The sequence below is a fragment of the Syngnathus acus genome, chromosome 4 (assembly GCF_901709675.1).
Source record: "Syngnathus acus chromosome 4, fSynAcu1.2, whole genome shotgun sequence".
NCBI classification, from domain to species: Eukaryota; Metazoa; Chordata; class Actinopteri; order Syngnathiformes; family Syngnathidae; genus Syngnathus; species Syngnathus acus.
In genome coordinates, this window is record NC_051090.1 from 626,019 (window position 1) to 653,193 (window position 27,175).

Below are 27,175 nucleotides of genomic sequence, written 5' to 3' on the forward strand. Positions count from 1 at the left end.
AACATTGAATATCCAATGATTGTCGTTGTAATGACACAAACCATTGTTTTATTCTTATACAACAAATGTATTGTTTTTGTTTTACTGGGTGGATGATAGATTTCATGATGTTATTTTTCTTTGTTTTGTATTTATGGTCATGTTTGTTTTGATTCCATTAGGATTTAGGTAGGAACCTTTGTCATACACGCTTCTCCGTCGACGGACTGTTTTAGTCGTAGCACAAACTCGCCCTCTTCCGCCGCACGTGAACTGCAGTGAATGGTGAACGTGTTGCCCTCATACGACTACATACCTTCTCCTTAAATCATTTTAGCCATATGGTTATTGCAAGTGACATCATGGAGCTAGTGGAGGAGGACGAGATGTTCAGCGAGGATTCAGAAGACGAACACAGCGAAATGACAGACAATGTGGTGAGTCATTTCGACATAGTCTGCTAACTGTTAGCAAACCATGTGCGGTGGCAATTTTTGTTAGTATCCAGTTATAATTGTAAAAGACACCAGTGGTTGAAACCGTCTCAAGATAACGCGCTTTTGAAACGGCACCGCTCTGAAAAAAAGCGAACTTATTTTGAACGATCGTGTTAATAACCGATTTATACTTGTGTGTGTTCGCGCGAGTTTAATGGAAGCACGTCCAGAATGATTGTTTTCCTGTCTGTCGTCTGTGTGTTTAGCTCCAAGAAGCCTTCGCAAAAGGCTTGTTGAAGCCCGGAATGAACGTGATGGTGGATAAACCCCATAAGTTCATCAACAATGTGGTAAGACTTGATTGTTGACATCGTTTGAATGAACCCATATAGATATATATGTGTGACTAATTCCATTGAGGTTATTCTTCAATGCAGGCGGGCATGAAACAGTGTTTGGCTGACTTGAAGAAAGACCTCCCCTGGGTGGAGAGGTTGGACCTCACGAACCCGCCGGTTGAGGATGTCATCACTAAGCTTGGAGGGAATATGCAAAGTGGCGGCAGCATTGGAGAAGTCAATGCAGATGACGATTTTCAGAGGGAGATGTTCTTGTGTGTGCCAACTTTTGATTTCTTCTTAGTGGCATAAAGGTTTGACTCTGATTTGCTCTGTTAAATGCCTTGGCAGCTACCGCCAAGCGCAAGCCACAGTTCTTGAAGCGCTGCCTCTTTTGAACAAGCACGGCATTCCCACCAAGAGGCCAGATGACTACTTTGCTGAGATGGCCAAGTCTGATCAACAAATGCAGAAGGTGACTTCATTTTATTGGGACTTGGATGACGAGGGGTGGGGAATTGACCGTCATTGGATGAAAGCGAGAGCGAATGGGTATTACTCATGATACAAATTTGATGGTTAACAAATGCAGACATTTTTATTCTGAACAATATGACATGAGCTACTCCTATTTCATTCTGTGGTTTCCCATGCAACAGAGCTGGAATATCATCACTGTAGCCGCAGCAATTGGACAGGAGAAATGGTTGTCCAATTTGGGCCATTTCCAGTTCATTTTCTTTCATTCCCATGCTAACAATTTGCAATCCCAACTGTGACCTATTGCGTTGTCTTAAGACGTTTCATTCTGATTTCAGCCCGTTGATGACTCTTGAACTTATCCAGGCTTCACAGTTAAATGCAACTATTTGCGCACTCCTCTTTTCTTGTCTCTTCCTCCTTCCAGATCAGGAAGAAGCTGCTTTCTAAACAGGCAGCAATAGAGAAGTCCGAGAAGGCAAAGAAGTTACGCGAGCAAAGGAAATTTGGCAAAAAGGTTCTTTTCCAATATTATCTATTTGGAAAGTGGACGGAATTCCACTCTGCACAGTCATTAAAAATAGTGTGTGGTTATTATTAGGTGCAAGTTGAGGTGATCCAGAAGAGACAGAAGGCAAAGAAGGCAATGATGACTGCTGTCAAGAAATACCAGAAAGGTTGGTCAGGGGGATGGCGTTTTTGTATTTTGCTATCAGTGGGCGCGAAAGCTGCAACGTGAAGCTCTTCTTTCCTTGCCGTCGGTTGTGTGTGACAAGGAACTGTTGTGATCCTCCCACTTACAGGAATGACTGACAAGTTGGATTTCTTGGAAGGAGACCAAAAGGCAAATACTTCTCAGAGTTCCAAGAAAGCAGTGAACAACAAAGGGTAAATTGGCATCCGCTGTAGCAATCGTCAAATGCCACCCCAACTTAATGCTCAATTGAATTGGGACTGCTCCTTTCGTAGCCCGAGCGCCAAGAAACAATTTAAGGACCAGAAGTTTGGCTTTGGGGGCAAGAAGAGTGGAAAGAAGTGGAACACAAAAGAAAGCCACAATGACGTTTCCAGCTTCCGCGCTAGAGTGGCTAATGCCAAGGGTCCAAAAGGAAAGAAAGGCAAAGGAGGCAAACAAAATGTAAGTGACACAAATACTGCGCTCGGTGCATGTTAAAGCTGCTGATTTTGGTTTTCTTTATCTTACAGAAACGTCCAGGGAAGTCTGCACGTAGAAAGAGCAAGTCTCGCTCGTGAAACACCTCGTGGCTCTTCAGCTTGAGCTCGAAGTGGATTTCCTAACATCTAAGACTTCTTCTTTTTGACATTTTGCTCAAACGGCCCTCCGTCCAATTGGGAGTGGTTGAGGAGGAACATGGCCTAATCATCAGGCCGCATCGAGGAAGGAAGACTTTAAAACCGCATGATTTCAATTCTTTAGTTTGATTTCCTCTAGAAAAGATTTTTTTACGCCAACTGAGTTGTACAGGATATAGGTTACAATGGTGGACAAGATTTTGAAATGATTTCTATCGGTCTTATCACATCTACCCGTTTGGTAGTTTCATTTTGAAAAGCGCAGGACAGACTCTTGGTGCTTGGTGATGTCTGAGCTGTGTCGGAAGAAATTAAATCTGTTGTCTGTGCGATTTGCTGGGATCTGTGGACAAAACAAATGTAGTTAGTTGAGGAGTGGAAGCAATAGCAAAATGTCCTCTTGAGACCTCCTCACCAGGGCTGTGGACACCCATCCAATCTCCTGACTTTCAGTCAATGGCATTGCATATTTCTTTGTGGGTTCCTGGCGAGCTTTGTGGAATGCTTCGATGAAGTCCGCTTGAGAAAAGGAAAGCCTATGATCAGCAATATTCTTGACAACATATTTTCCCCCTTGCCTTCAAAGGAGCTGCATCCCCAGAATAACACTTGTTGTCATTTTGGAAGCCAGGATGTGTACGAATTGGACAACAGCCAGCCAGCCAGTCTGAGTAGTTCAACACACATTTCCAGCCCAAGACACTAAAGTGATCCTTCATATTTTCACGGAGCCCGAATTAGACTGTACAGCTCTTCAACTGAAACCCATTCAATGATTCAGGCACATCTTTTGCTGTGGCTGCTGATAAATACAATGAAAGCAAAAGGATGTTCAACTCACAGTTTTCTGGAATCACTTCTTGTGGTTTCCTGCACATAGGTTTGTCTGGTAGAACGTGCACTGAAAGTCACGATCCAAGTCAAATAGGAGAAAACACACCACTGACACTTGTGTGTGTGTGTGTGTGTTTACCTGCTTGCCAAACGTCTTATATACGAATACAACGGAGTGTTCGGTAAAAGTAGATGTGACTTACACTTTCTGTATGGGTTGATGCTAAACTCGGTGTGGAGTCTTTGTTGTCTTTGTTCTTTCTGGATCATCTCCACGTAAATTGCATTCTGGTGGACCCAATCTTTTTCCTTTGCTTGCATTGAGCAAAATCAACCGGCACTCAATTGATAGAATAGAAAGTTCACCTCTGATCCGTGAAGCTACTTTTGTCCGGCGCACGCACCGTTGCCTAGCAACAGAAAGCTCACCCCGCTGCCGCAATAACCAATTTGGGCCACACGATGAGGCTGTACGCTCAGCATTGAGCATGTGTGTGGGGGGGACTCTTGCATTTAAAGGAGCCATATCATGGAAAAGACTTTTTGTTTTTTTAGCTTTTAAATCAATTTGATTGTGCACTTGAAGTCTCCAGGATCGTAGAAAATTTCACCTAATACCTCAAAGTGTTGCAGAGATACTTTTACAATTGTTTGGGGGATAGTTGCAGATGAATTGCATCGAAGGTTCTTAATAATAATGGATTTGTTAGCTTCTCGCTAATGCTTGACAGCTTTTAATCAAGCAAAAGGTTTGCGGCGCAAGTAAACTCTACCTCGGCTAAAAAACTACAAATATGTCTGACCGTGGTTCCATGTTGCGGCTCATTGGCTGAGTCTTAATTGTTGAGGTATCCAAATCATAGTGCATTCGTCAATGAACCACTGAGAGCAAGTACAACATGATGAGAAATATCCCACTCTTAATTGCAGTTACCAAAGAATGTTGACAAGTATTCATCACCACAGAAGTAAATCATTTGGTACGTCGCTTTAATGTCTTTTCCACATCTGTCCTTGTCAGCTCGGATGCATTTATCATGATGAAATAGGCACCCGCCTTGATGACGGTCCGTTTCAAATTCACGTGCTATTTCAAAGACGGCTTCTCTAGGCGGCAAGAGCCTTCTGTCCCTCTTTGAAATTATAATAGGGCCAGGTGGAATTACAGATGCAGGTGAGGGCAGGGCGGGGGGGGGGGAGTCACGGCTGCAGGTTGATGCGGCTGCTGCGCTTCTCAATAGGATGAAAGAAAAAGCAGAGTGACAGAAGGCTGGGATGGAGAAATGAATGCAACTTGGACATAGCTAACTCTTTGGATGATGAAATACAACCTTAAAAGATGTCATGAAGGTGAAAGAAGAATATCAGATCAATCCAAAAATGATGGAGGAAGGAATTGAAAGGAGCAGAGATAGCAGTCATGAGCTGCAGCCTCGCCTCAGGGCGATCACAATTGGTTCAAAGGGCCGTGCACTGACACGGGGCCCGCAAACCACATTAGACCAACTCTGTCATCAACCGCACCTCTTACCTCGAGCGTTGAGAAACATCTGCCAGAAAAACAACAACATTGGTTTTCATTGGAGGCAGAGTTGCCTTTCAATGTCATAAAAGGATGTTTAGTATGCAGCATGCACATTATGCATCACAGCATACCTGGTGTTGTCACAGGTCATTTGCCTTTATGTCTTGTCTAAATGATGACTCTTTGAGTTGCTGCTGTGAATTGTAAAACCAAACGAAATCAAGAACAAACCACAACGAAGAAACTTTGGAGTGAGGACACAAAGTAGTCCAAAAAAATCAAAGACACTCTTGTCAACAGTAAATAATCACACTGAGACATGTTTTGAATGCAATTTGATTGACTGCTTCTAAAGGAGAAATGGAATTATAATGGCATGAATTATAAAAACATACACTTTTGCAAAAATGGGCTACTCTTAAAATGGGAATATTTTTGAAGTCATCAGATGAATTCAATTGGTTATTTCCTAATAGGTAAGGTAAGGTGAATTGAATTGTACGAGAGCACCGGTCGAAAAGGGATTATCTATGCGCAGTGTGCGCAAATGCACATTCCACGAGTGTTAGAATAGAATAGATCTTTATTGTCATTGTCACATGTACAACGAAATTTAAAATTTTTTAAATTTTAAAAATGTGTTAACAATCTAATCAGAGCCACTCTGGAAATAGAGATCCTTAATATTGCGCAACGAAGGAACTTTTTGCCTCTAGTTGTGTGTCAGCCTTGCGAACGTGTCGGCATGACAGATTCTTAATGATATCGCATTAGCCCCCATATCACGTGGAAAGTCATGCGAGTAAAAGACTCACTAAACACATTTGGCCTGCAGCTTTGTCCTGTGGGGGTTTGGAGTCCAGCTCCCATGTGTGAGTGTGTCACTGTGTCACTACACCCACTTTGCATGTGCATGAGTGTATCCATGAGCCTAACAAGGTCGCTCATACTATTTCAATTCTTCGAGGCTCTGTTTGCACAAATGTGTGTTTCTTTTCACTTCGGCATACGATGCATCAATATAAGATAAATATATCAAATGTATTTTTTTCGAAAGCCTCCAGATGTGCATGGCCCAAGGGATTGGATGGACTACTGCCGTGCGCTTCTGGAGTCTGTGCACAGATGTAGTCAAAACAGGTCAAATGAAAAATAATTCCCTTTGTCCTTTGAGATAATCTGATAATTTTCACTGCTAACCGATAGGGTTTGTTTCCACACGTAATCTCCCTCCCTCATGTTAAAATAGTCGATCCAGCCTTATCTAATCTTCCGAGGGATTATACTTGTAGGAAGTGCGTGGCTGCACACTGTTGCCTCTGCAATCACGGACCGCACACACACTCACAAATCTTTTGGAACTCCACAGAGGCAGAGCTGTTTGGTCAAATGTTCCTTTGACGTCATTCTGCGTCATATAGCTTTGGGATTATTGAAAATGTGAACTGTGTTGCATTGAGTTGCTCAAAGGATTTGAAACAGACAGACAGACAGACAGACAGACAGACATCTGTGTTGTGCAAATTAGCTTGAACTGAAGCAAGCATTCACTTGTGTGTTTTGATGCATACAGTCTTTCTCTAAAAATATGGTAAATGACTTGAAATGAAATGATTTTGTGTGTGCGCATTTGCATTTTCAATACATTTGGATTTTCAATACCGACGACCCAAAGTCAAAACTAACCTGAATGATTTCACTCAGCATTTGCAAGGCATTTATATCCCCTGAATTAGAACACTTGCATAACTGCTAAGGATAACAATAATCCTATAAAAAAAAAAAAAAGTAACTTGCTTCAGCACAAACAGACCAAGTGAAAATGTCCCAAGTGCCAAGCAAGATTGAGAGGGGACACATTTGTTGAAATCATAATGGCTGACTTTTGCAAATGTTTTCTGCTGACACTCACTTACTGCGATTGGAATAGGAATCGGTTTTCCACAGCACTAAAAGAAACTCAATTTGACTTTTTCTATGTAGCACTAGTGTATGACGTTGCTCTGCTTTGTTCCTCAACGCTCCACTTAGTCTATTTTTCACTCGTGTTCTAATTGTAAACTTGTTGACATTTTTCCTCGCAAACGTTGTTTGCCTCATTAGGAGAAATTCATGCCTCCATCGCCTTGAATAAATCGGAGGAGTATTCTGGCAGCTGTACAGTTGCTTGTCTGCAGTTTATGTTGATTAGTCTCAATCACGAGAGTGACAAAACACTCTGGAGGATGTCAATGAATGTTTTTCCTCCCAAGACAGACGGCTTAATTAAGCACAGTCAGCCTCTTCACTTGCTTTTCTGTATTTGACAAAGATGCAACGCTGAGAAGTACTCTTGCTGTTCTTCAAGACAGAGGCTCAATTTAACATTTGTTGTAGAGTTTGTATTTGGAAACATTACTTCTGTCACATGACTTTTGTGCAGGCCTTGTGGCAGCCACGTGTTGGCTGTCTGCAGAGTCTTTTCTCTGTCCATCTAGTATACATTATGAATCACATTTACTCATGAGCTAAGTTGGGACAAGTCTCTCAGCTGCACGCTGGAGTTGTCATGTAGTATATCTCATCTCCTTCCTTGGCTCTTTAATCATCCATTTCATTTTTGATCATAATTGTCTATTTTTCCCTGACCCTCTCCTCAAAATTGCCACCCTCTCCGAAATATTCTGACCTCTTTTCCTGCCTCTCCTCTCCGTTGCCACTTTGGATTCTCTTATCTGCCACCCAGCGCTTTCTGTCATCACGCTTTGCTCTCTGTATTGCTTGGATGGAAGAAAAAAGTAGTTTCATCTATTAGGATGAAAGTGATGGTGATACGCTACGTTTCTATTCTTATTCCGATTTGCATTTCGTGCTTGGCACTCAAATACTTCAAATATTCAAGATTGAGTCCTGACGCTTTGGCTGTGAGGTTTGCAACGGAGTGTGTGCGTGCGTGCGTGCGTGTCGTTCTACATGATGTTCAACCATCTTCTATAAACTGGGCAAACATCATCATTTTCTTGAATAGCATGACATTGCTTTAGTGTTCATGAGCCATTATTTTCGCAACCAGCCTGCGGATGCAGGAATATGAAAGAGTCGATGACATTCACCTCATTGTCAAAATGGTGCAAATGACGGAGAAATCAAAATCCAGGAAAAAAAACAAACATGTAAAGACGGACATGTTTTTGTTCATACTCGGCCTGAATATTGGTCAAATTGGGCTGAATCCAATGGCAAATTGCTAAACCCCAATTGCGGGGCTGATGTGGGATTGCGGCAGAGAGAATGAGGCTAGATTCTTGAATGGCTGCCCTGGCTCACTGCTAAATCCATCGCTCATCCCCATCAGCGTAAAGATGAGATCTACTGCCGGCCGGCCGCATCGCTTCACACGCATTCATACAATAACATGGTCCCACGCAGAACATCAATGATTCAAAATACAACACAATTTTTGTCTGCAACAACATGAAATCTCAAAGCCCAATATCCTTGCTGGGTACGCCATTTCGGAAGGTATATTTGGAACAATTGCTATAGAGTAGTCCTTTCCCTGTGGTGACGCATTTACCCATGTCAACTTATCCTGATTGTTGCTAGGGTATTTCTAGCCAGCATCCACGTCGCACTCCATGCACAAAGCAATCATCCAGCATGCATACGTACAGTACCCACACACAAAGTGTTAGTTAACTTGTTTGCATTAGCGGAAACATTGGCCCCTTTGCATCATGCTCGCTGGATACTGTAAGCATTCACATCTGAGCTTTGGACCAAGTACTCAATTGTCGTCCTCAAAAAGGCAGCGCCTTTGCACAATTTCATTGCTGCCACTCGGAGTTTTGAAAACCTAAGATGGGCATTCTGTAGAAAATGTATTTATGAACTTGCTCACTTAGCATTACTTACTTAGAAATCAACCTTGGGTCTCCGCAGTCTCTGATTGGCCAATTTGATCACACTGACAAGTGTACAAATAGAAATTAAAAATTGAATTGGAGGCATAAGCCAGGGCCAAGGCGGGTGATTTTTCAAAACGTCGTTAATATTCCTACCGTCATACACATTTGGCCAGTTAGGTAGTAAATGTGCTCATAGTTTTGTTTTCACAAAGAGTCTAGCTTAGCTTGCCCTCTCCACCTTGCCATGTTGTGTGTTTTGGGGATTCTCTCCACTTTGCAAACACCATATGGCCAGGGTTTTCCCAAACCAAAATAATCTGTCTTGCGGCGACAAACCATTCAGTGAAGAAAAGGAACATATGTTGTTGAAGGGACACATGGTGAAGTTGATGTTCAACCTGCAAAATTGCTCTTGATGTAAGTTTGTATAGAAGCAGATGTGGTTTTTTGGAATAGCCGCGGAGGATGGTTTGTGTTTTGTACTTTGTAGTTGGAGCATAGCCTCCGGTTGCCCTTGTTAAAAAGGTGCCTAAGAGTCAGCGAGCTCTGTTTGATCAATGTTGCTGGAATTGCTCTTAGGGGTCATCAAGCCACCTACTCACAATGTCCCAAGTTGAGGTCAGCAGCATCCCATCGGTCGGTGCACTGCTTCCCCCGCCCGAGATGCTCACCAGAAGCCCCGTTGCCTTTTCGGGCCCCCCAATGTCAAGTTTAAAAGACAACAAGGAGGGTAAATCCATAGGATTTCTTCCAGCATGCCCACTCTTCAAGAGGGTTTAAGAGATGACCAAGGCTATCGAGCCAAAGCTGTACTTGACCCAATTTGTAGTGGCAACATGTGGTGGTCAATGCAGACCCCTATCAAATAGCAATTGATGGTTTCAGCAGAAGAATAAAGCACAACCTCATTCTTGCTGTCTAAATCCTTCCTTACACTAATCCCTGAGGAAGAACACCAACTGCTTGGAGTTGGAGCACTAACACCAAGTGAGGCTCAGAGCTAATCCCTCCCTTCAACCTATACGTCCTCACACAAAATGTGGACGAACGTACATCAATAATTCAACATTCATGATCGCAAAGTTCTTCCTTCAACAATCTTATCGCGATATTTGAAGAATGATCTTTCCAGCAAATGATGATCAAATATACTACCAGATCTATTTAAAAGTGAGCACGGAATCTTTTCCCCCCTTCCCTTCCATAAACAAGTTTGTTCTTGCTTATGTCTGGCTGCTGAGCTGTTTACTGCTTTGACTGAAGGATTAGAAGTGATCTTAATTTTCACTCTTCATCCTCTTAATTCCATTGAAATACTGGAGGCAGGTCGGCCCTATAGCCTACTTTGCATGTCACTTCATTAACGTGTTGCAGCTTTCCATTTCAATCCCCGTTGAGTAACAAATTGCTCATCCACTGTGTTTTTGCACGTTTGGTGTCTGCACTTTCCAAATTATGAATAAACTGTTGAGAGTTGAGTAAGGGGAAAGCCACATAGAATGGAAATTAGACACAGTGAGAAAATAATTGGAAATGCCGTTTATGATTAGCATTTAGATGAGGATATTTTGCTTTTGCACTGGATCATGTTATGATCTGCCCTACGGGGAATAGTGGAGGTGTGAGAGAGAGAGAGAGAGAGAGAGAGAGAGAGAGAGAGAGAGAGCGAGAGTGAGTGAGCAGTGCTGACTGAGCATGCATGCGTTAGTCAGTGTAACACGCATTGTTCATTCCAATTCATACAGTCATCATGAAGCTGCTGAATGTGAATGCTGTGGGATGATGATACTGCTCAGGAAATAATGGCCTTTTTTAACTTCTCCCTATTTCTAAATAATGAAAGTAGGAAAATAGATATTAAGTTCTTTGAATGCTATGTTCAGCCCAAAATCAAATATGGCTTCATCCCATTTGTCCTGAGTACATTTGTTTGTGAGGAATTCCAGTGGGGCTTGTGTAATAATCACAATAACAAACGGCAAGTGAGTATGCCTTGTGTTATAAGGTGCTATTCTCCTCTGCTTGTGCAGACTGCTCCCTGCTGTGACCTTTCACCCTTTTCTGCGTAATGATCTGGCTTCTCCCTTCAATACGTCTGGCCACTTTCCCAGGGGATGGCAAGGTTGAGGAGTGCCCTGCTCTGCTCTGCTCTGCTCTGCTCTGCTCTGCTCTGCTCTGCTCTGCCCTGCTCTGCTCTGCCCTGCTCTGCCCTGCTCGCTGGCTGCTTTGTGTCCTTTCAATCCTACCTGTAGCAGCCTCTCTCTTTTCTCACTTTCCTTCTGTCTCCTGGTTACCTCGAGAATATCGAAATCCTCCAAATGGGAAGAAGCAACGCTGCTGTCTGTACCCTGATGTTGGTGAAAGGGAAAGAACATTTGTCTCTGTGATGGGGAAACCATTGGAAAAAGGGACAAATGAGAAAATTCACTCTGATTTAGACTTGATGAAAAGCGAAGAGGAAAAAAGCTATAGTGGCAGCTTTTGCACTTGTGTTTCACTCCATGTCATTCATGTGGAATTTGTTTGACATGGCAAATTAGAAAATACAGCCTTTGGCTTTTAACGACTCATCACGGTGCGCTTTGTCATTAAAGCGCCTGAGTCAATGTCGCATATCGGGCGGGCGGAATAAACATTCCTATTAGCTGTTAACACACAATTCCAGATCCTATGAAACCATTCTTGTGTTCATTGCTGGAGCCACTCACAGATTATCCGTACATGGAGGGAGGTCTCAAATGCCCTTTGTACCACACGACGGAAGGCAGGCAGGCAGGGATCTGCCGTGGCCCTAATGGTGGCTATGTAATCCCAAATTATTTAACCAGATTACTAGAGCATGAGGAATTTTTGACTTTTGAATTATACATGGGGTTTATGTGGCGAGATATTATTTCTAGGCTGCGTGTGGTAATTATGTCTCCTTAAAGCTGAAAACTGAAAACCTCTTTCCGTAGGAGTGGGTCAGTTAGCTGTCGGACTGATTAAATTACAGTCGTGTTTCATTTCAATTCCCATCCAAAATGATATCACATGCTTCTACAAATCCATTTTTAAATATTTTGCTAATGAGGTGGCCATTTTATACAGTGCATTTTACCCCTGCAGCGGGCACCTAGCCAGCTATCGACAAGACCTCAATCATGGAATCCTGCTTTTTGGGTCACAAGCTGTAATGGCAGAGCTGTGCACAAGTACTGTGCCAATACACTATTTACACGGAGAAACACTCTGCAGGAAAGATAGATCATTTGCTGACCACCAGATGTGTTGCCTTTTCCCATCAACACTACACACTAAGTCACGTGCCTGAAGCAGATGAGAGAGAGAGAGAGAGAGAGAGAGAACCAAACGAGAACAGAGACAAATAGAGGCAGATAAAGAGACAAGAGTGGGAAAGTAATCACTTTAAAGGTCTGAAGGTATCAAGTCTGACTCGCTCAGTGTCCTGTAGCCAAGATGCATTGCAATATGGAGGGAGGGAGGGAGGGAGGGAGGGATGACCGATGAACACCATTTCAGCACTGACGTCCGGCAAGGGAAAAATAAAAAAATCTGAAACAGTTGAGTGTGGAAAGAGGATGAGTGCAAGTGCAATTTTCTTGCCCCGCTCTTAAACCTCACTTGGTTAGCAGTTATGTCAGATTAGCTTTGTCTAGCATCATTCAAAGGATGGCCTAATACAAATGAATGGTCACGTATAAAGGTCACGCTGATGACACAGGCAGGGAGGAAGTCACATGCATTCACAAGATGCGCGTGGCTTGTATGTTAAAGGTCAAAAGTTAACTATGACAATGTATGACATTGATCTGCAAAAGGGGGGAACTAGGATATTGGAAGGCTTGACATTATATCTGAACAGAATGGCAACATTAGTTTCGGGGTAGCAGATGTGCGTGCGCTCAGTATTGAGGCTCAGCTGGAAAGTCTGAGATGTAAATCCAGGCGAGTCATTTCTAATTTCCCTGCCAGTTATGAATATTATTGTAGCTGTGTGATTCTTCTGAATTGGATTCTCGAGACAATATTTGATGTATAAAAATGTGCCACATTTGACTCTTTGAATTGGAAACCTGCAGTCTGTCTGTCTGTCTGTCTGTCTGTCTGTTTGTTGTCAACGGAGTGTGCACAGCGAACTTGCCCTTCTGCTCTAGTTCACCTTCTTATTTGGAGCTCATTGCTACTGCAGGGCAGCGCACAAATGCTGTATTCCTCTGGGCTTGATGGATGAGAGATGACACGGGATACATTTGCGGTACTTTTGCCTGCATGAATCATATGCAGGCCAGTACCAGCTGTCTGCATCCCACGCAAGTAACAATCGTCATTGGACTGAAATTCGTCAATCATAGCAGCATTTTCAAAAAAGTTCATTATCCATTTTCACACCAAAAACTTTCTGATTGAAGCAATTGAAATATGCACAAAAGTTACAGTCCATGTATTATTTATGTGCTGAGGTGATTTGCAAAACATGGGCCATGTTAAGCTGCAGCTGACCTGCAAGCAGCTGACCTGCAAGCAACCCCCAATTGCTTCAAAGTGCTTCGTGCTGCAGTGCAGAGATCATATTGTTCATCTCCTACTTTTTATTCACTGCACATCTAAAGAAGTCATCTCGGCAGCTGTACAGTATCCCTTTTTCGTCAAGCTTGAATAACTTGCAAATGTTCTGTCTTTCCTATGAATGCTGCAAGATGAACTAGAAGACAAAAATTGTCATATTTCGGTGTGAAGTTTCTTTTCCCTTTTTTGCACTTTTTCGTTTATTTCTGAGCGATGATTGAGAAACATTCAATTTGTATGTGGATCCCATGCAACTTTGGAGTGGAGCGAGACGCGCCTAAGATAGCGATTGTCTTCATCCTATTCCAAGATGCGTCTTTCTTTGTCATCGTGACTCAGCAGCGAGCGGCAGCAGCAGGTACGACCTCCCAAACTGGTTTTTAGACTAACTGCCAATTAGCACACAGCACCCACCGTCGGATCGGCTCGGCTCGGCTCGGGCTCGGCTATCCCGCCCACAAACGTCACGCATTCAAACGGCAGCCGACGGCGGACGCGCAGGCAGGCAGAGAAAGAAGGGAACCCAATCGAGTCGAGCCCAGCGGATCTCGCACATTTACTGATCGAGACACAGCGACATCTTTGCAGGGTCACTCGGCGGGCTTTCCATTGCATGATCAATCGAAGGACTTAAAGATGTGGAAAGAATTCTGCAAGCTCGTACTCTTCCATTTGCTGCTTATGGAACTCCGTTGCGCGAAAGGTAAGACGCTTTGCCTCATCGGGAGCCAGCCGGCCAGCGAGCGAGAGAGCGAGCGAGCGAGTGGGATCACGCACTGCAAGACGACCGATACCCGTGTTTTGGGAAAGACTTGCCATCATCACACGCGCGCACAAAATAAACGGAACCACAGCGGTGACACAAGGTGACAATGTGCCGGGGGGCAGGCAGGTGGAGCCTCCACGAACACTGGCTGGGCTGCACGTGTTGTTCATGCCGGGCGGGCATGCACGATGGCTGTCAGTGGGCACTATGGGCTGCCTGCCTGCCTGCCTGCCTGCGTGCCTGCGTGGCTGCCTGCCCGCCCACCTGCCTGCCTGCCTGCCCGCCTGCAATCCATGTTTTGTCTCTTTGCCGAGCCACAACATGTGGGGTCCAAACTCTTTCCGAGCAAACGTAGTCTGCTCAAACAAAAAGGACAAACGAGTCCGAGATATTAGTGCAGTGAAATCAATGGTGTCAATAAAACCCGAAAGTAAAACTTGAGACCACACGAGAAGATATTCAAATGTGAAGGAGCTGTGAAAACATGACATCTTCATTAAAGTGAAGCAAATCATTATTTGCAATGAGCCTTTTCATTTTCCATTGTCACTGTGACAAGCATTCTGCTTCCAAATAATAGGAAGTTGATGACTGACTCTTTGTTTTCTTCCAACCCAGGAATTCATACGGAACCACAGTGTGAAGCCGGCCAGTTCAAGTGCAACAACGGAAGGTGCATCCCAAGCCTTTGGAGATGCGACGATGATGACGACTGCTCGGACAACAGCGACGAGGAGAACTGTCGTAAGTAGAGCGTCCTCGTCGCAAGAATGTCTTCCCGACCATTTCAAATGACGCTCATGCAAGGATTTGGCTGTCAAGTGGTGTCTTGGTGATGTTATGTATGCTGAAAATAAGCTACTTGGGCTTCGCTTTGGAATCTCATTTGGATATCAGTGTGCAGGATTTGCACAAGCCAAGACAAAAGGTCATATGGCCGCAGGAATTTCCCTAATTCCGACTCTCTTTTCTCCCGTGGCTTTTGCCCTCTGATAGCTCACATGGGGAAAACCATACATTAGATGAGTGTTTTTATCTTTCAGCTGCTATGCAGGACCGCTGTCGCTCAAATTATTTCCCCACTATGCAACGGTCGGGTCATTCTTGCCTGAAATCGGATTACAAATGCAATTCAAGTCATATATGCCGTTAGACTGACTGTCTGATGAAGAACTTAGCTTTTATGAATGCAACTATTACTGCTTCAAGATGTGGATATAAGGAAAGTGGCTGGATTTTGTTTTCAAGGTCACTTCTGCTGACAATAATGAAATACAGAAAAGCATAGAATGGTCATTGTTGGATCAAATGTCCAAGAAAAAGTGAGGGAGGGGACAAAAAAACAAAACACGTTCATTTTCCCTCGTACTGCTTCTGAATGCCTTTAACAAATTGCATGGACAACCAGCCGAGTAATTATGGCTTCTGAATGTGTCGTGGCACTAATTGCTCGAATGAGTTGATTCATCACTTGTCTCCGTTCCCTCACTCCGGTCTGGCGCAACGGTCGCCGGTCCTGAACGTTGTACCACTTTCCCATGACCATCGCTGTGACATTTTCAATGAGAGACTGATTGGGATTATTCAATGTCTTGTTTGCACTAGCCTGCAATGTGTTGTCAGATTTAGAATGAATCGGATCACAATGGCAGAAAGACTCGCTCAAAGACATTGGCTGACAACTATTTGCTATTTTGCACGAGTGCTCATCTTTCACTCTCTCTCACTTTGAATGAACATTTGATCTATGCACTTGTGTTGGGCACTGCATTCTTATTTGTACTTGCTTTGCACTCTTTAGTCCCCTGATTCCTTCAGCCAACATTTTTAGTAAAGCTGTGCCAAAGGGCCGAGAGAGACTACGCACAGAATGAGCATCAGCTGATAAACCCAGTAACCAGAGTGATGGCGCTGTGCCAGCTCTTCCAACAGATGTCAGTCACCACTGAGCACCCTAACCCTGCGATGCGACGCGACCTAATCTCACTGGCAAGGAAGTCTCAGCCAAAAAGGGAAATGATTCAATCAGTTCAGATCAGAAGGAACAGGATGATTTCAAGCAGGGCTAATGTGGATGTCATTTGGAAGAATGGTCCTGGTGCCAAATTGAAAACCAAAAACCCCAAATTAAAATGTACAATACAATGTCTCTCATTGCCATTACTGGGTGATCATGTTGCATGCACACAGCCCATCAAATTGAGCTGTTTGCTTGACTTTAATGAAGGAAGGCTTTCCCAATTCTAAGCTAGGCTTCACTAGCTCGACTGAATGCAATTCAACTTCCAAAACCGGTTGCAGTAAATTCCTGAGGTACTCTGCGCCATAATATAAAGTGTGCTTCAAAAGTAGCACTGCATTACACTGCATTGTTTTCTGGAGGCATACATTGACCCCCCCCCCCAATAATGTGACCTTACTGACATGACATCGACATGGATTCAAACAAAGCATTCTTATTTTGTTAAATTGACATTCAACTGGTTTTAACTGTATTTTTCAGGTATACTTAATGCTACGGCAAGTATGTACTGTTGTGTAGCATCTCAGACTTCTCGCGCAGATGCTTGCTGAAGATTGGGATGTCATGTGTGCTTTCCATCATGCTCTCTCTCCTCTTTCTCCTCAACGCGGTAGATTCCGCTCTTGTTGCCCAGGGAAACGACGGCAAAGCGCCGTTGAGCGAGCGTGCGTGCGTGCGTCCGTACGTCGTGGGGCTTTTTGAGAATGTGTGTGCTTTCTTTGTTGTGAATGTAGGCAGGCAGTAGAGTAGCGCTCAACATTTGTGAACACATGGCAACGTTCCTCTCCTCTCGTCTCGTCTCCTCTGTATGACCTATATTTCAGTTGGAGAATACAGAAAAAAGAGGCCTTATCATTCCAACAGCAGATTGAAGTGGATTTAAACATGCCTAATCCTTGTGCCACAATCAAAATCAGCTATGTTAGCTTTCAATTTGCCTTACTCTTTAAATAACTAAGGAACTGTTGAATATTGATCATGATTGATTGAATTGATGATTTTGAGATTTTATTTCATTGTACGTGTGAGTGTGCGTGTGCGCGCACTGATTAGTGGTACGTGAATGTGTGCAAGCGCATGACAATGAAGCTGGGCAGGTCAAAGGGGGGCAGCGGTCATACAGCACTTTCCCATGGAGGGGGGACATCACAACACATTTCACGCTCTGCATTTAAGTGTGCAAGTCGTGGGGTGTCGATTCTGTCACGTGTACACGTACGTACGTACGTACGCGTGCGCACAGCGCCGATTGAGAATTTTCTTGGAAGAAAACGTTGATTTTTCTTATTTATGATGGCTTCATCCCGTTTCCATTCATTCATACAGTATGTCAAGACATTACTGTAGAATATGAGTGATATGAATCAAATGTGATCATCTGTTTGCCAAATGCTGTGAGCATTTTGTCAGATGTGTGAGAGACTCCCTTTTGCCAAAGCCAGTATCAAGCAACAGTATTGAGGATGCTGAATAAGTGTTGGGTGCACGAGTGCAAAGCAGCACTGAGGTAATTTTAGCTGAGGTCAGTGCTGGCCTAGGGCCATTCTGTCTCTCTCCGTGTGTAGGTGCTCTCTTGCTCCATTTCAAGGCCAATTTGCATCTGTTACACATCTGTGTCCTACCTTTGTTTTGTGCATTCATATCAACCAACTATGAGCTCGGTGTGTGGGCTAATGTCACGTTGCCATATGTTCAAATGCCCCTTGGTGCTTTCTAATTTGGTGTTCAATGAACACATCCAGACTATTCTGAGAAACACTTCATATTTCTTCTTGTACACCCCCCCAAAAAGAAGAAACATGCAGACATTGATTTCAAGCAAGTTCAATTTGATTGTACATACAGAAGAAAAATAAGATTTTGGAAAGTTGGGCATTTGAGGAAAAAAAAAATGCTCTTGGTAGGTGAACATCTCACAGTGACCAGGAACAAAGATGAAAGATGTCATGTTCATGCCACCAATGATGGACTGTGACAGATACCAAGATAGATGAGGATAAATCCGTGTCTGCCTTTTGCCAAAGTCTCGGTTGCTGTCAGGAAAGCAAGCAATAGGAAGCAACCTCTAATCACAGCCGCTGCCATTCGGACCAAACAAAAAGGAGCTGGAGAAACCCAGTCCCATTTTGTTTTTCCACGTGAGACGAGATGTACTGCGGTCATATAGTATGTATGTAAGCGGGTTAAAGCTAATGTATGTGTCATGATTGTGAGTCTGCTCTTTGTATAGCACTGGTAATCAAGGTTAGCCCCTTTCTTTCTAGCCAAGAAGGTTTCTTTTCAGCAAGTGCTTGTCTGTCATAAGCGCAAAAGCAGGTGGTCGCCTATCATAGCCAGAATACAATCAATGAATGACCTACTAAGGTCGGTCACACACGTGAGACTTGAATTGAAGGAGATGGAAATTCAAAACAGTCCAGAGGTACGTACGTATGGTGATCTGTTTGGGATGTGCATTTTGCTCATTTTGGAGCCGGCCGGCCGATGCCGCCAAATTACACTCGTCAATTACTGTGCAGAGTTGCGTACGTGGCAGCGCAGATTTCTTTTCCGTTGTTTAATTTCACACTTGATGGGTGAACAGAAACTCCAGAGACCAAACAAGCAATGAAAAGTCCATTTTCCATCATTTGTCCCCTTTCAATTTAGAAGACTCACAAATTGCTTGAGTTCAACAGATCACATGTGCATGCTTTGAAATTTGTCATTGCATTTTTAGGATTGTGAGCTACTCCTGACCCCCGAGCCCCCACTTCATCTGTCTGACACAGTATCATGGCATTAATCTGCAGCTCAGATTAACAAAATATACTCCCATGTATCTCTCAGTTATGTTATTCACATTTGCTTTAATCTGATTTTGGAGCGGGCTCCGTTCTGTCCGGCAAATCTAGCTGAGGAGTGACGTGAAATCGGCGAAGACTCCCGTTGCATAAAACATCACTCTTAATACCCGTGTGCTGGTTTGACGCCACGGTGACGTTCTACATGTCTTCGATTTTTTTGGATCAATCTTAGAAGGGGGATTTTTATTTGAAATGACTATTCCCTGATTTACCAGCTCAGTGGCCTAGTGGTAGAGTGTCCGCCCTGAGACTGGAAGGTTGTGGGTTGAAACCCCGGCCGGCCGGGTCATACCAAAGACTATAAAAATGGGAGCCATTGCCTCCCTGCTTGGCACTCAGCATTAAGGGTTGGAATTGGGGGGTTAGATCACCAACTGATTCCCGAGCCCGGCGGCACCGCTGCTGCTCACTGCTCCCCTCTCCCCCAGGGGATGGATTAAAATCACACGGGGATGGGTTCAATGCAGAGGACAAATTTCACCACACCCAGGTGTGTGTGTGACGATCATTGGGACTTTAATCTTTTTAATCTTTTAATTTGCACATTGTTTTTAGTCACCTCTTCTATTTTTTTCTTTCCTGGCCAAGGACAAAACATGGGTTCAGTTGGATTCATTTCAATCAAAGAAAAATCCTATTCATTTCAATGAAACTATTCACAAACACCATGATCTTAAAAAAGATGAAAGTAGAAGCTAGTGTTTGGTGTACACGCACCTTTTGACAAGAATTTGTCTTTTTGTTTGTTCACAGATTATTGTAAGCAGAGCACCTGCTGACAAGATGGAGAGGAGCTTTAAGGCTTTAGAAACAAACTGAGGAGGCTTGTACATGAATCCAATATCCTCCCACCTATGGACAGAACAAATCAATTTGAACACATGTACACGTAATATGGGGTCAAGGTGAACTCCTTTAAATGTAATTAGTGCTGTTACGAATGAACCTTTTTCGAATAAATTGTACTATCTATTATTCCATCGATTACTCGAGTAATGAGCGGGCTGCTAATTTATTATTCCATGTCCATTCTCGAACTACGGCCACAACTTCCGGGACTCAAAAAGACCAGCAGGTGGTAATATATTACAACATTTGGTTGGAGTCCATTTTAGTTGTGTGTGTGTGTGTATAGATATGATTTTACAAAATTCACTGATCACTTGACTTGAGTCTCTTTTGCCACCGCCTGCAAGAAGAAATGAAGATTGTCCGGCCGGTTGCGGCCATAGCCTTGCTTTCACTCTTGTGTCTGCTTTGTTAACATGCCACTGCCCAACTACAAAAGCACGTGAACTTGACGAAAAGCCTTTCATTTTGTCACCACGACAGCTGCAGCGGGATGGGCCGACAGAAGACAAAATCAAATACGCATTTTAAGTCAAGTCAAAAAAAAAAAATCCTTCTCAGTAACCCCAGGGAACATGTTGATTGGGTTACAGAGGTGTCAACATTTTAAAGACAAATGACACTGCTTGCACCTTTTCAAATGCAAATTGAAATGAAAATGACAATTGGACCGACCCAGAAAGTTGGGTCAAAATAACCCACCCGACAGATTTTTTGAACCCAGAAGTTTTAAGGGGGGGGTGGCATTTTTTCTTTTTCTTAGAGGGGTCATACCAGATAATACCTGCCATTTCGCCACCTGCTGTCAACAGAAGATGATATTACAGTGATTATTATTATTTCTTTTTTCTGGTGCATTCCAATCTCTCGTGTATTTAAGTGAATAGTTGTTTGATTTCCTGGTCTTTTCTCTTCAACGTCTACTTTTGGACTATTTCACTTCCGAAGATGTTTTCAGCAAGAAGTCCCTTTTTGTGCTCTCTGATTAGCATTGCCCTTGAGCCGTGTCATTGGATGTATAGCTACAATGTTTGGAAGTAGTGACACCTCCTCAATAGGAGGCCTCTCGCTCGCTCGCTCGCTCTCTCTCTCTCTCTCTCTCTCTCTCTCTCTCGCTCTCGCTCTCTCTCACTCATCCGAGCAACGCAAGCTGGGATTGTAATGCATTCCCGGACCGGACTCTTGATTATCATACAAATATAATGAGAAACGTGTTGAATAGAGCAAAACGTGGCTTTTAGAGCCTGCAAATGAGCTTTAATATTGATAAGAGATTTATATGTTTTTTTACCTTATACTACATTCATACTAGGACAGAATAGGACGATATGAAGAAGTCAAGTGTGTACAGACTCATTGAGACGCTGATTGTATTCTGCAGTGTGTCAGGAAACAGCTCTAACATCTCCTATGTGTCTGCTGAGATGTTCTTATTGGCAAACCGTTGACATCTTTCCAGACTGCACTCTGTAATCAAGTTCCAGCACAAGGGAGGGATATTTTTTAATGTTGACAACATGGGTCTTTGGTGTGACAGGTCAATGAACTCAAGTTGCGCTACTTATAAATCAAAGCAAAAAACCATTGTGAATATTGCTGTACGTAGGAGTGGTCAATTGTGAACAAGGAACATTTTTGATATTTACTTCGCATTGCAGCATTTGTGTCTGGTAGCGGTCTATGTTAGCCATGCATGCACCGTGACAATGGAGCAGGAACATTCTTTCACACAGAAACAGTGCTGGAAGGGGATGAAACCCGCTGTTTGACCGCATGATGTTGCATCTCAGCATGGCTGCACCTGCTGCTTTGGAAAAGTGCGGCAGATGAACCCTGTTTCCATGGGCTGTGTGTGTGTGTGTGTGTGTGTGTGTGTGTGTGTGTGTGTGTGTGTGTGCGGGCGTGAGAGAGAGAGAGCCATGGACTCACCCATGGGCTGTGTGTGTGTGTGCGTGCGTGAGAGCGAGAGAGAGAGAGAGAGAGAGAGTCCAGGCCGGTCCTAAAGCGAATAGGAGAGGAGGCCAGCCAGAGATCAATTTCCTTTTTACTTGTGGAGTAGAGCCTTGAAATGCATGGCCTCCTGTGACCCAGATTCATCCCTTCATTCTCCTTCTTCATTGGCGGAATGTGGCATAACTTTAGAAGCCGGGAGAAACACCAAGGGAAAGATGAAAGCGAGCGAGCGAGCGAGAGGGAGGGAGAACAGAAGGAATGAACGCCAGAAGGGCAACAAAAGAATGTGGCGAGTTGTAGCTGAGGGTAAAAAAAAGAGCGGAATCAGCATGTCATTGAGCGACGGGGTTATTGGAAGGACAAATTGACCATGGCACCTGCGTGTGCAAACTTTTGGATTGTGGCACCATCCGCGCTCTAAGGAAGCGTTTTGCATAAAATGAAACAAGTGTACGGGAAAAGAAAGGTTGTGTCCAGCGAGAGAGTGAGCGAGCAAGAAGTCTACAAAGTCCATTTGAGACGTGACCAATCGACATTGATGTTAGTACTTGACTCAATCCGAGGCCTCGCCAAATTGTACTGGAACATTCGTGCCTGTCACGTCCACAAGCCACTTATTGGCTGATTCGCAATCCCATTTTTGTCACTGCGTCAAATTGTTCATACCTTTCAGTCCTGGCTTTGATGTTTGAAATGAATAGCACACGTTTCAAGTGCTTTTTAACTGCACACTTGTTATTTTGGTGTGCTACCATATGTTATCGAAGTGAGCGGTGGACTCGGGCGAACTTCAACAAGGCCTGTATGTCTTTTACTCAGGTCACATAGTGCAGTGCAGCTCCAATCCCGTTATGCAAAGACATCCATTTCTTGCTCACTTTTCCGATTGTAAATTATGCAAAGCATCAATTTGCTTTGCTTTGCTTTGCTCCAAATCTAGAACCCAGACAAAAAAGGTGAGCAGAAGCTCCACAGCTGAGCGTGTCCGTTTGTATCGTCCCACCCCTTATGCGAGTACCATCTGTCCTCTCTTTCCTCTCCTCACAATTTGTAAATTCATTTCAAATTGACAAGCAGCTCAATCTGGACTTAACTGCTCTGGTAATTACGTTACAAATAAAAAGCATCTTGTGCTGTTGTTTTGGTCAGCTTTGGTTGGGCCTTCACCCAGCCAATATACATACGTACGTACTTGCATGAAACAGTTCTAAATATGATTGGAACGTGTGAAGGTTATCACATCCAAAAGTCCTTCTCTCCCCCTAGCACCAGATTTGAACTTGTGCTATGAGAGCCCATCTGTCACATGGACACATGGAGAGGGATTTCCAGCCAGCCACAAACATACACACGCAATGCTCCCAGTGTCATGCTAAGAGCGATGAAGGGGAAATGGATGATTACCCCCTTGTGCGGGTGAGGGGGGGGGGGGGGCATCATCTTTAATTCATATTGCAACTCATGTTTACCTTCTCACCATTGTTTTACTTGTCCAGTAAATACTCTTGCTGCTCACTACAGCTGGATCATGTTGCTCATTATTAAAAGCACCCTAATCTAAGCGAGCGAAGGGGAGATTGTTCACTGTGTTTGTCACTACATTAAGTAGTGATTTTCCAAAATGTCATGCACATTTTCCTGTTGACAAACTGTACATAAGGGTCAGAGCTCACATGTAACTTAGACCAATGCAGTTCTGTTTGTCTTATTAGTAGGATTCCACAAAAGCGGAGAAGAATTTTTAGGCTTGCGGCATGGGCACATTCCATTTGGATACTACTGTATGTAGTATATCGATGCATTTGAATGATTCAGCCTTTGTTCATGCCTATTCTCCATATACAGTCGTATCAAAATGGAATGTGCCCAAATTCCTCTACTTTCATATTGTTTTGACACTCAGCCCTCGCTCGCCCATGTCAAATGTTTTTTTCCTTCAGAGTGACTTTCCTCTTCATCTTTTGCTTATCTCCACTGTTTTGTCTGGATCTTAGCGTGCAGCTTCTTGGTCTGATTTGGCTTTCATTTCGCGTTAATCTACACGGTGTCACAGTGTGCTCATTGTGTAAGATGGATGCTTGGCTTGTCTGGTCCCTGGCTGGAGCCTTATCGCTCCCCGCAACCCACAGGTTCTTAATGAAGGTCGTCCTGCGTTTCATGCTAATTTAAGTCTTTTGGAATTAGGCTCATTGTCTGCCATCCATCTCAATGAGGCCTTAGGACCTGGAGAGAAAGGTGTGCCTGGCACATGCAAGGTGCAAAAGATACATACCTCGGGACCGGAGCACGGTTTCCGTTCCAATGCGGGTTTCTCCCATGTCATCACATCTTTATTTGAATTTGACCCTTTGCAAAGCAACACAACAAAATCCGGACTGTTCTTCAGCTCCTTGGCTCAGTCGTAATGTCATCTAAAGTGTGAGTTTCTATCGATGGATTGATAGAAATGTACAACTTGTAGTGCGACAGGAATAGAATGCTTCACGTTGAGGATTATTGGAGATGGAACTCAACAATGGTTGTTAATCTGCCGTGCCACATTCACACCGACATGGGTTATCGTTTTGAAGGGATTATCATTCTCCAATCTCATGTCACTACATCCTTTCATTAATCCTTGGCTTGAAATTGGGTAATGGATTTTTGGCATCCACTGTAAACAGCACCCTCTAACGGGTCTGCTGAGCCGTCATTTTCCAGAGTTTGCAGAAACCCCCAAAAGATTTTCTGTCTATGGTCATGTGTGTCTACATTTCTTCGGATATTGAAGGCTACGTAAAAAAAGTTTGAATGGCGGATTACGTCATGTACAAGCCGTGCTAAAGTATGAGATTTTGAAAAGCTTTTGATTCAAAAGGTGAAGCTCGAAAGCCAAGGTCATTTGAGAGAAGAAAATACAGTCTGTAGCTGCTGTTAAGGATCTAAAAGGTACGATGATGGCCATTATTCACTTAGGAGATTTCGGCTGAGTTTGTCGCTTTCCTTTATTACGGATTTTCTCTCGAAGTGAAAAGTCCTATCAAAAGCGATGTTAGTCTCTGTGCTTGATTGCACCTCTATTTCACAGCAGTCTCCTGCCCAATAACATTTGAAGTTCCAGTCATGCAGATAATGCATTTCGACCTCCGTTTGAACGCCTGACCCAGCAGTCAGTCCTTTGACCTCGCCATCCTCATTTGACCTTCTTTGCATCATTTCTTGAGCCTATTAGTATATCCAAGCTGTTTGCAATCCATGACGCTTCCTGTTTGTAGATATGGTGGCGTTCGTCCCTCTTCCCTTGCGCACACATTTTGGGGCTGAGTGGGAGAGCAAGCAAATGGTTCTTTCTGTTGCTTTTACTGCTCTTGTACAATAGCTCCTAATGAAGAAATGACATAGTGATCAAGTGAAAGCAATATATAAAACCTATCTTTTATTGCTTCCTTTTATTGACTTCATTATATTTTATTTGACAAACACAAGTGAAATATGCTATCAGTTTTAGCGCTCCATCAATTTGTCAGGATCATTATCTCGCACACCTTGGATACATTTTGAAAGCATACATTATTGTAATGCACAAAGTCATTATACTCCAGCATTTCCAGGTATGACATTTAATAGGGCTTTAAAAATCCGAATTATGGTGAATCGCTTTTATTGCTTTTGCATTCAAATTGTTGCCTTTCTCAGTCATTTTGAACTGCTGCCTAGTATTATTGCCCTGCGACTCTTCCAATCCTTTGTATTGAATCAATCTATTCTACATGTATTTGCCATAACAACGTGCAATTTATCAATAGCCGGTGGAAATGTATTGGGGAAAACATAACAGTCTTGCTACTTTCCAGGGCAATGTCTATACATTTGGACAGGGAGGCATTTTTTTCTTACATAAAGGTCTTGCTACTTTCCAGGGCAATTATATTGCATTTTAGGCCTTATTTATTATCATTGCAGTCTGCAAAGAATAACACACAGTCTTTGACATATTGGCAGATTTCTTGCTACAGCCAAAGTCGGAAAGGTCAAGCTGAGATCGAAAGAAGATGCCTTTGTATGCTAAGTGAGAAATCATCAATATGCACAAGTCAATCTGCTTGCCTAAATTTAGCAAGATACTTTTGTTTGGACCTCATCTATCCAGTCAGATCCAGTAAGAGTGCTTCTGCAACTGCTTTATTATGATTTGGCAATAGTTGGGCTCCCAGTGCCCTTCATCTTCCGTGCCAGTGATTAGTATTCCATCAACGGCGTGAAGATGTAATGTGCGCTAGCATCCGTGGATCTAATTAAGCCTGAAATGAGAGACAGGTGTAAGCAAACACAAATACGAAACACGAGATGGCTGGAAACCCCGCCAAATGACAAAAAGCATGTTGAGCAACATTCAAATGAGAGCGATTCATGTCTGTGTTGTAAACCATCTCGCCTTGGAATATAGATTTCCCCAAAGCTGCCGTGTCAATCCAGCACAACTCAACAAGAAAAAAAAAAGTTTGCGCGATAGTAATAATGTCTGAAAGAAATAAGCATTTTTAGTTTCAATTCAAACTCTTGTATTGAATAGCGATGGCACAACATCTGCTACTATAACTAATGAATCTGCAAGAAATGTCCATGAATTATAGGTGAGAAGATTCCATGGCTTCAAATCAGCCGTAGCCTGCAGTAGGGCTCACAAATCTGAAATTGCCATTTGAATGTTTTAATGAAAGCTCAATGACACCCATGAGTTTAATAAGTTTAAATGTCCATATGAGATGACGGAAGCGTGGTTAAAATAAGCATGACGGACTGTGATAGCAGTGATGGACTAGAGTATCGGAAGCACGGTTAAAATAAGGCTGAAGAAGCACTTTTGCTTTGGCTTGAAATGATGAGGGGCTGATTATGACGGACGGGGTTACAGCAGTCGGTATGGTTCTTCACCTCACCGCTTCTCTTATCCCTGCTCCAATGACCAAGGTGCGGTCTGCACTAATGAGCCATCCTGTCGAGTGACACGGGGTGTGAGCGGCTGATGGAGCCCAAGTGATTTGGATGCACTTCTGCCTTGTTACCTTTCCTTTTCTTGACCCTCATCCATTTTCTCTGTGAGAAAAAGACTCCGCTGCGGGCCTAGATTTGTTCCTTGAAATGAACCCCAGCCACTATTAGTTGAATCACAAGAGCTGCCACTGCCGTTCTCCAGATCTCATGTGAAAGCACACTTGTTTCCCCGTCGAGTCATTGCGTGATCCCACTTTCCATCTCTGCCTTATGACCTTTGGCTTCTCAAGGTTCAGTCTTATATACGTATACATTGTTTTTCTTTTTATATATCATTTTTGTCATTGGGAAAAATCTCCATCAATCCAAATGTTCCTCATGCTAAATATAAGCCTATTATC

At 43.3% G+C, this 27,175-nt stretch overlaps 3 protein-coding genes across 7 annotated transcripts in view; 2 read left to right on the plus strand and 1 right to left on the minus strand.

The window, feature by feature from the left end:
• Positions 1-209: 209 nt before the first annotated feature.
• On the plus strand, positions 210-2,880 carry ebna1bp2 (EBNA1 binding protein 2). Its single transcript, XM_037249962.1, has 9 exons — positions 210-416; positions 683-766; positions 854-1,029; positions 1,106-1,229; positions 1,662-1,751; positions 1,836-1,911; positions 2,038-2,122; positions 2,204-2,372; positions 2,441-2,880. Exons 1-9 carry the CDS (start codon positions 321-323, stop codon positions 2,486-2,488), a joined length of 948 nt encoding a protein of 315 aa, XP_037105857.1. The 5' UTR covers positions 210-320; the 3' UTR covers positions 2,489-2,880.
• Positions 2,755-3,774, minus strand: fam183a (family with sequence similarity 183 member A). The gene is made up of 4 exons (XM_037249971.1): positions 3,586-3,774; positions 3,390-3,449; positions 2,964-3,067; positions 2,755-2,891 (listed from the first exon to the last, which is right to left on the minus strand). The coding sequence occupies exons 1-4, from the start codon at positions 3,701-3,703 to the stop codon at positions 2,796-2,798; spliced, it is 378 nt and encodes a 125-aa protein (XP_037105866.1). The 5' UTR covers positions 3,704-3,774; the 3' UTR covers positions 2,755-2,795.
• Positions 3,775-13,822: 10,048 nt separating this feature from the next.
• lrp8 (low density lipoprotein receptor-related protein 8, apolipoprotein e receptor) overlaps positions 13,823-27,175 on the plus strand; it is a 56,440-nt gene continuing 43,087 nt past the window's right edge. For all 5 annotated transcript variants that reach the window (XM_037249203.1, XM_037249205.1, XM_037249200.1 and 2 more), the window contains exons 1-2: positions 13,823-14,066; positions 14,748-14,873. In XM_037249203.1, the coding sequence (XP_037105098.1) occupies positions 14,000-14,066; positions 14,748-14,873 (193 nt within the window). In that variant the 5' untranslated portion in view covers positions 13,823-13,999. The remainder of the gene's footprint in view (positions 14,067-14,747; positions 14,874-27,175) is intronic.

Excerpts from the sequence above, each read along its gene's own strand:
- ebna1bp2 (XM_037249962.1), top strand. The coding sequence starts at position 321 with ATGGTTATTGCAAGTGACATCATGGAGCTAGTGGAGGAGGACGAGATG. Across the intron at positions 1,030-1,105 it reads TTTCAGAGGGAGATGTTCTT|CTACCGCCAAGCGCAAGCCA; the intron begins GTGTGTGCCAAC and ends ATGCCTTGGCAG. Across the intron at positions 2,123-2,203 it reads AAAGCAGTGAACAACAAAGG|CCCGAGCGCCAAGAAACAAT; the intron begins GTAAATTGGCAT and ends CTCCTTTCGTAG.
- fam183a (XM_037249971.1), bottom strand. The coding sequence starts at position 3,703 with ATGCAAGCAAAGGAAAAAGATTGGGTCCACCAGAATGCAATTTACGTG. Across the intron at positions 3,068-3,389 it reads AGAAGTGATTCCAGAAAACT|CGGACTTCATCGAAGCATTC; the intron begins GTGAGTTGAACA and ends CCTTTTCTCAAG. Across the intron at positions 2,892-2,963 it reads GATGGGTGTCCACAGCCCTG|ATCCCAGCAAATCGCACAGA; the intron begins GTGAGGAGGTCT and ends TTTTGTCCACAG.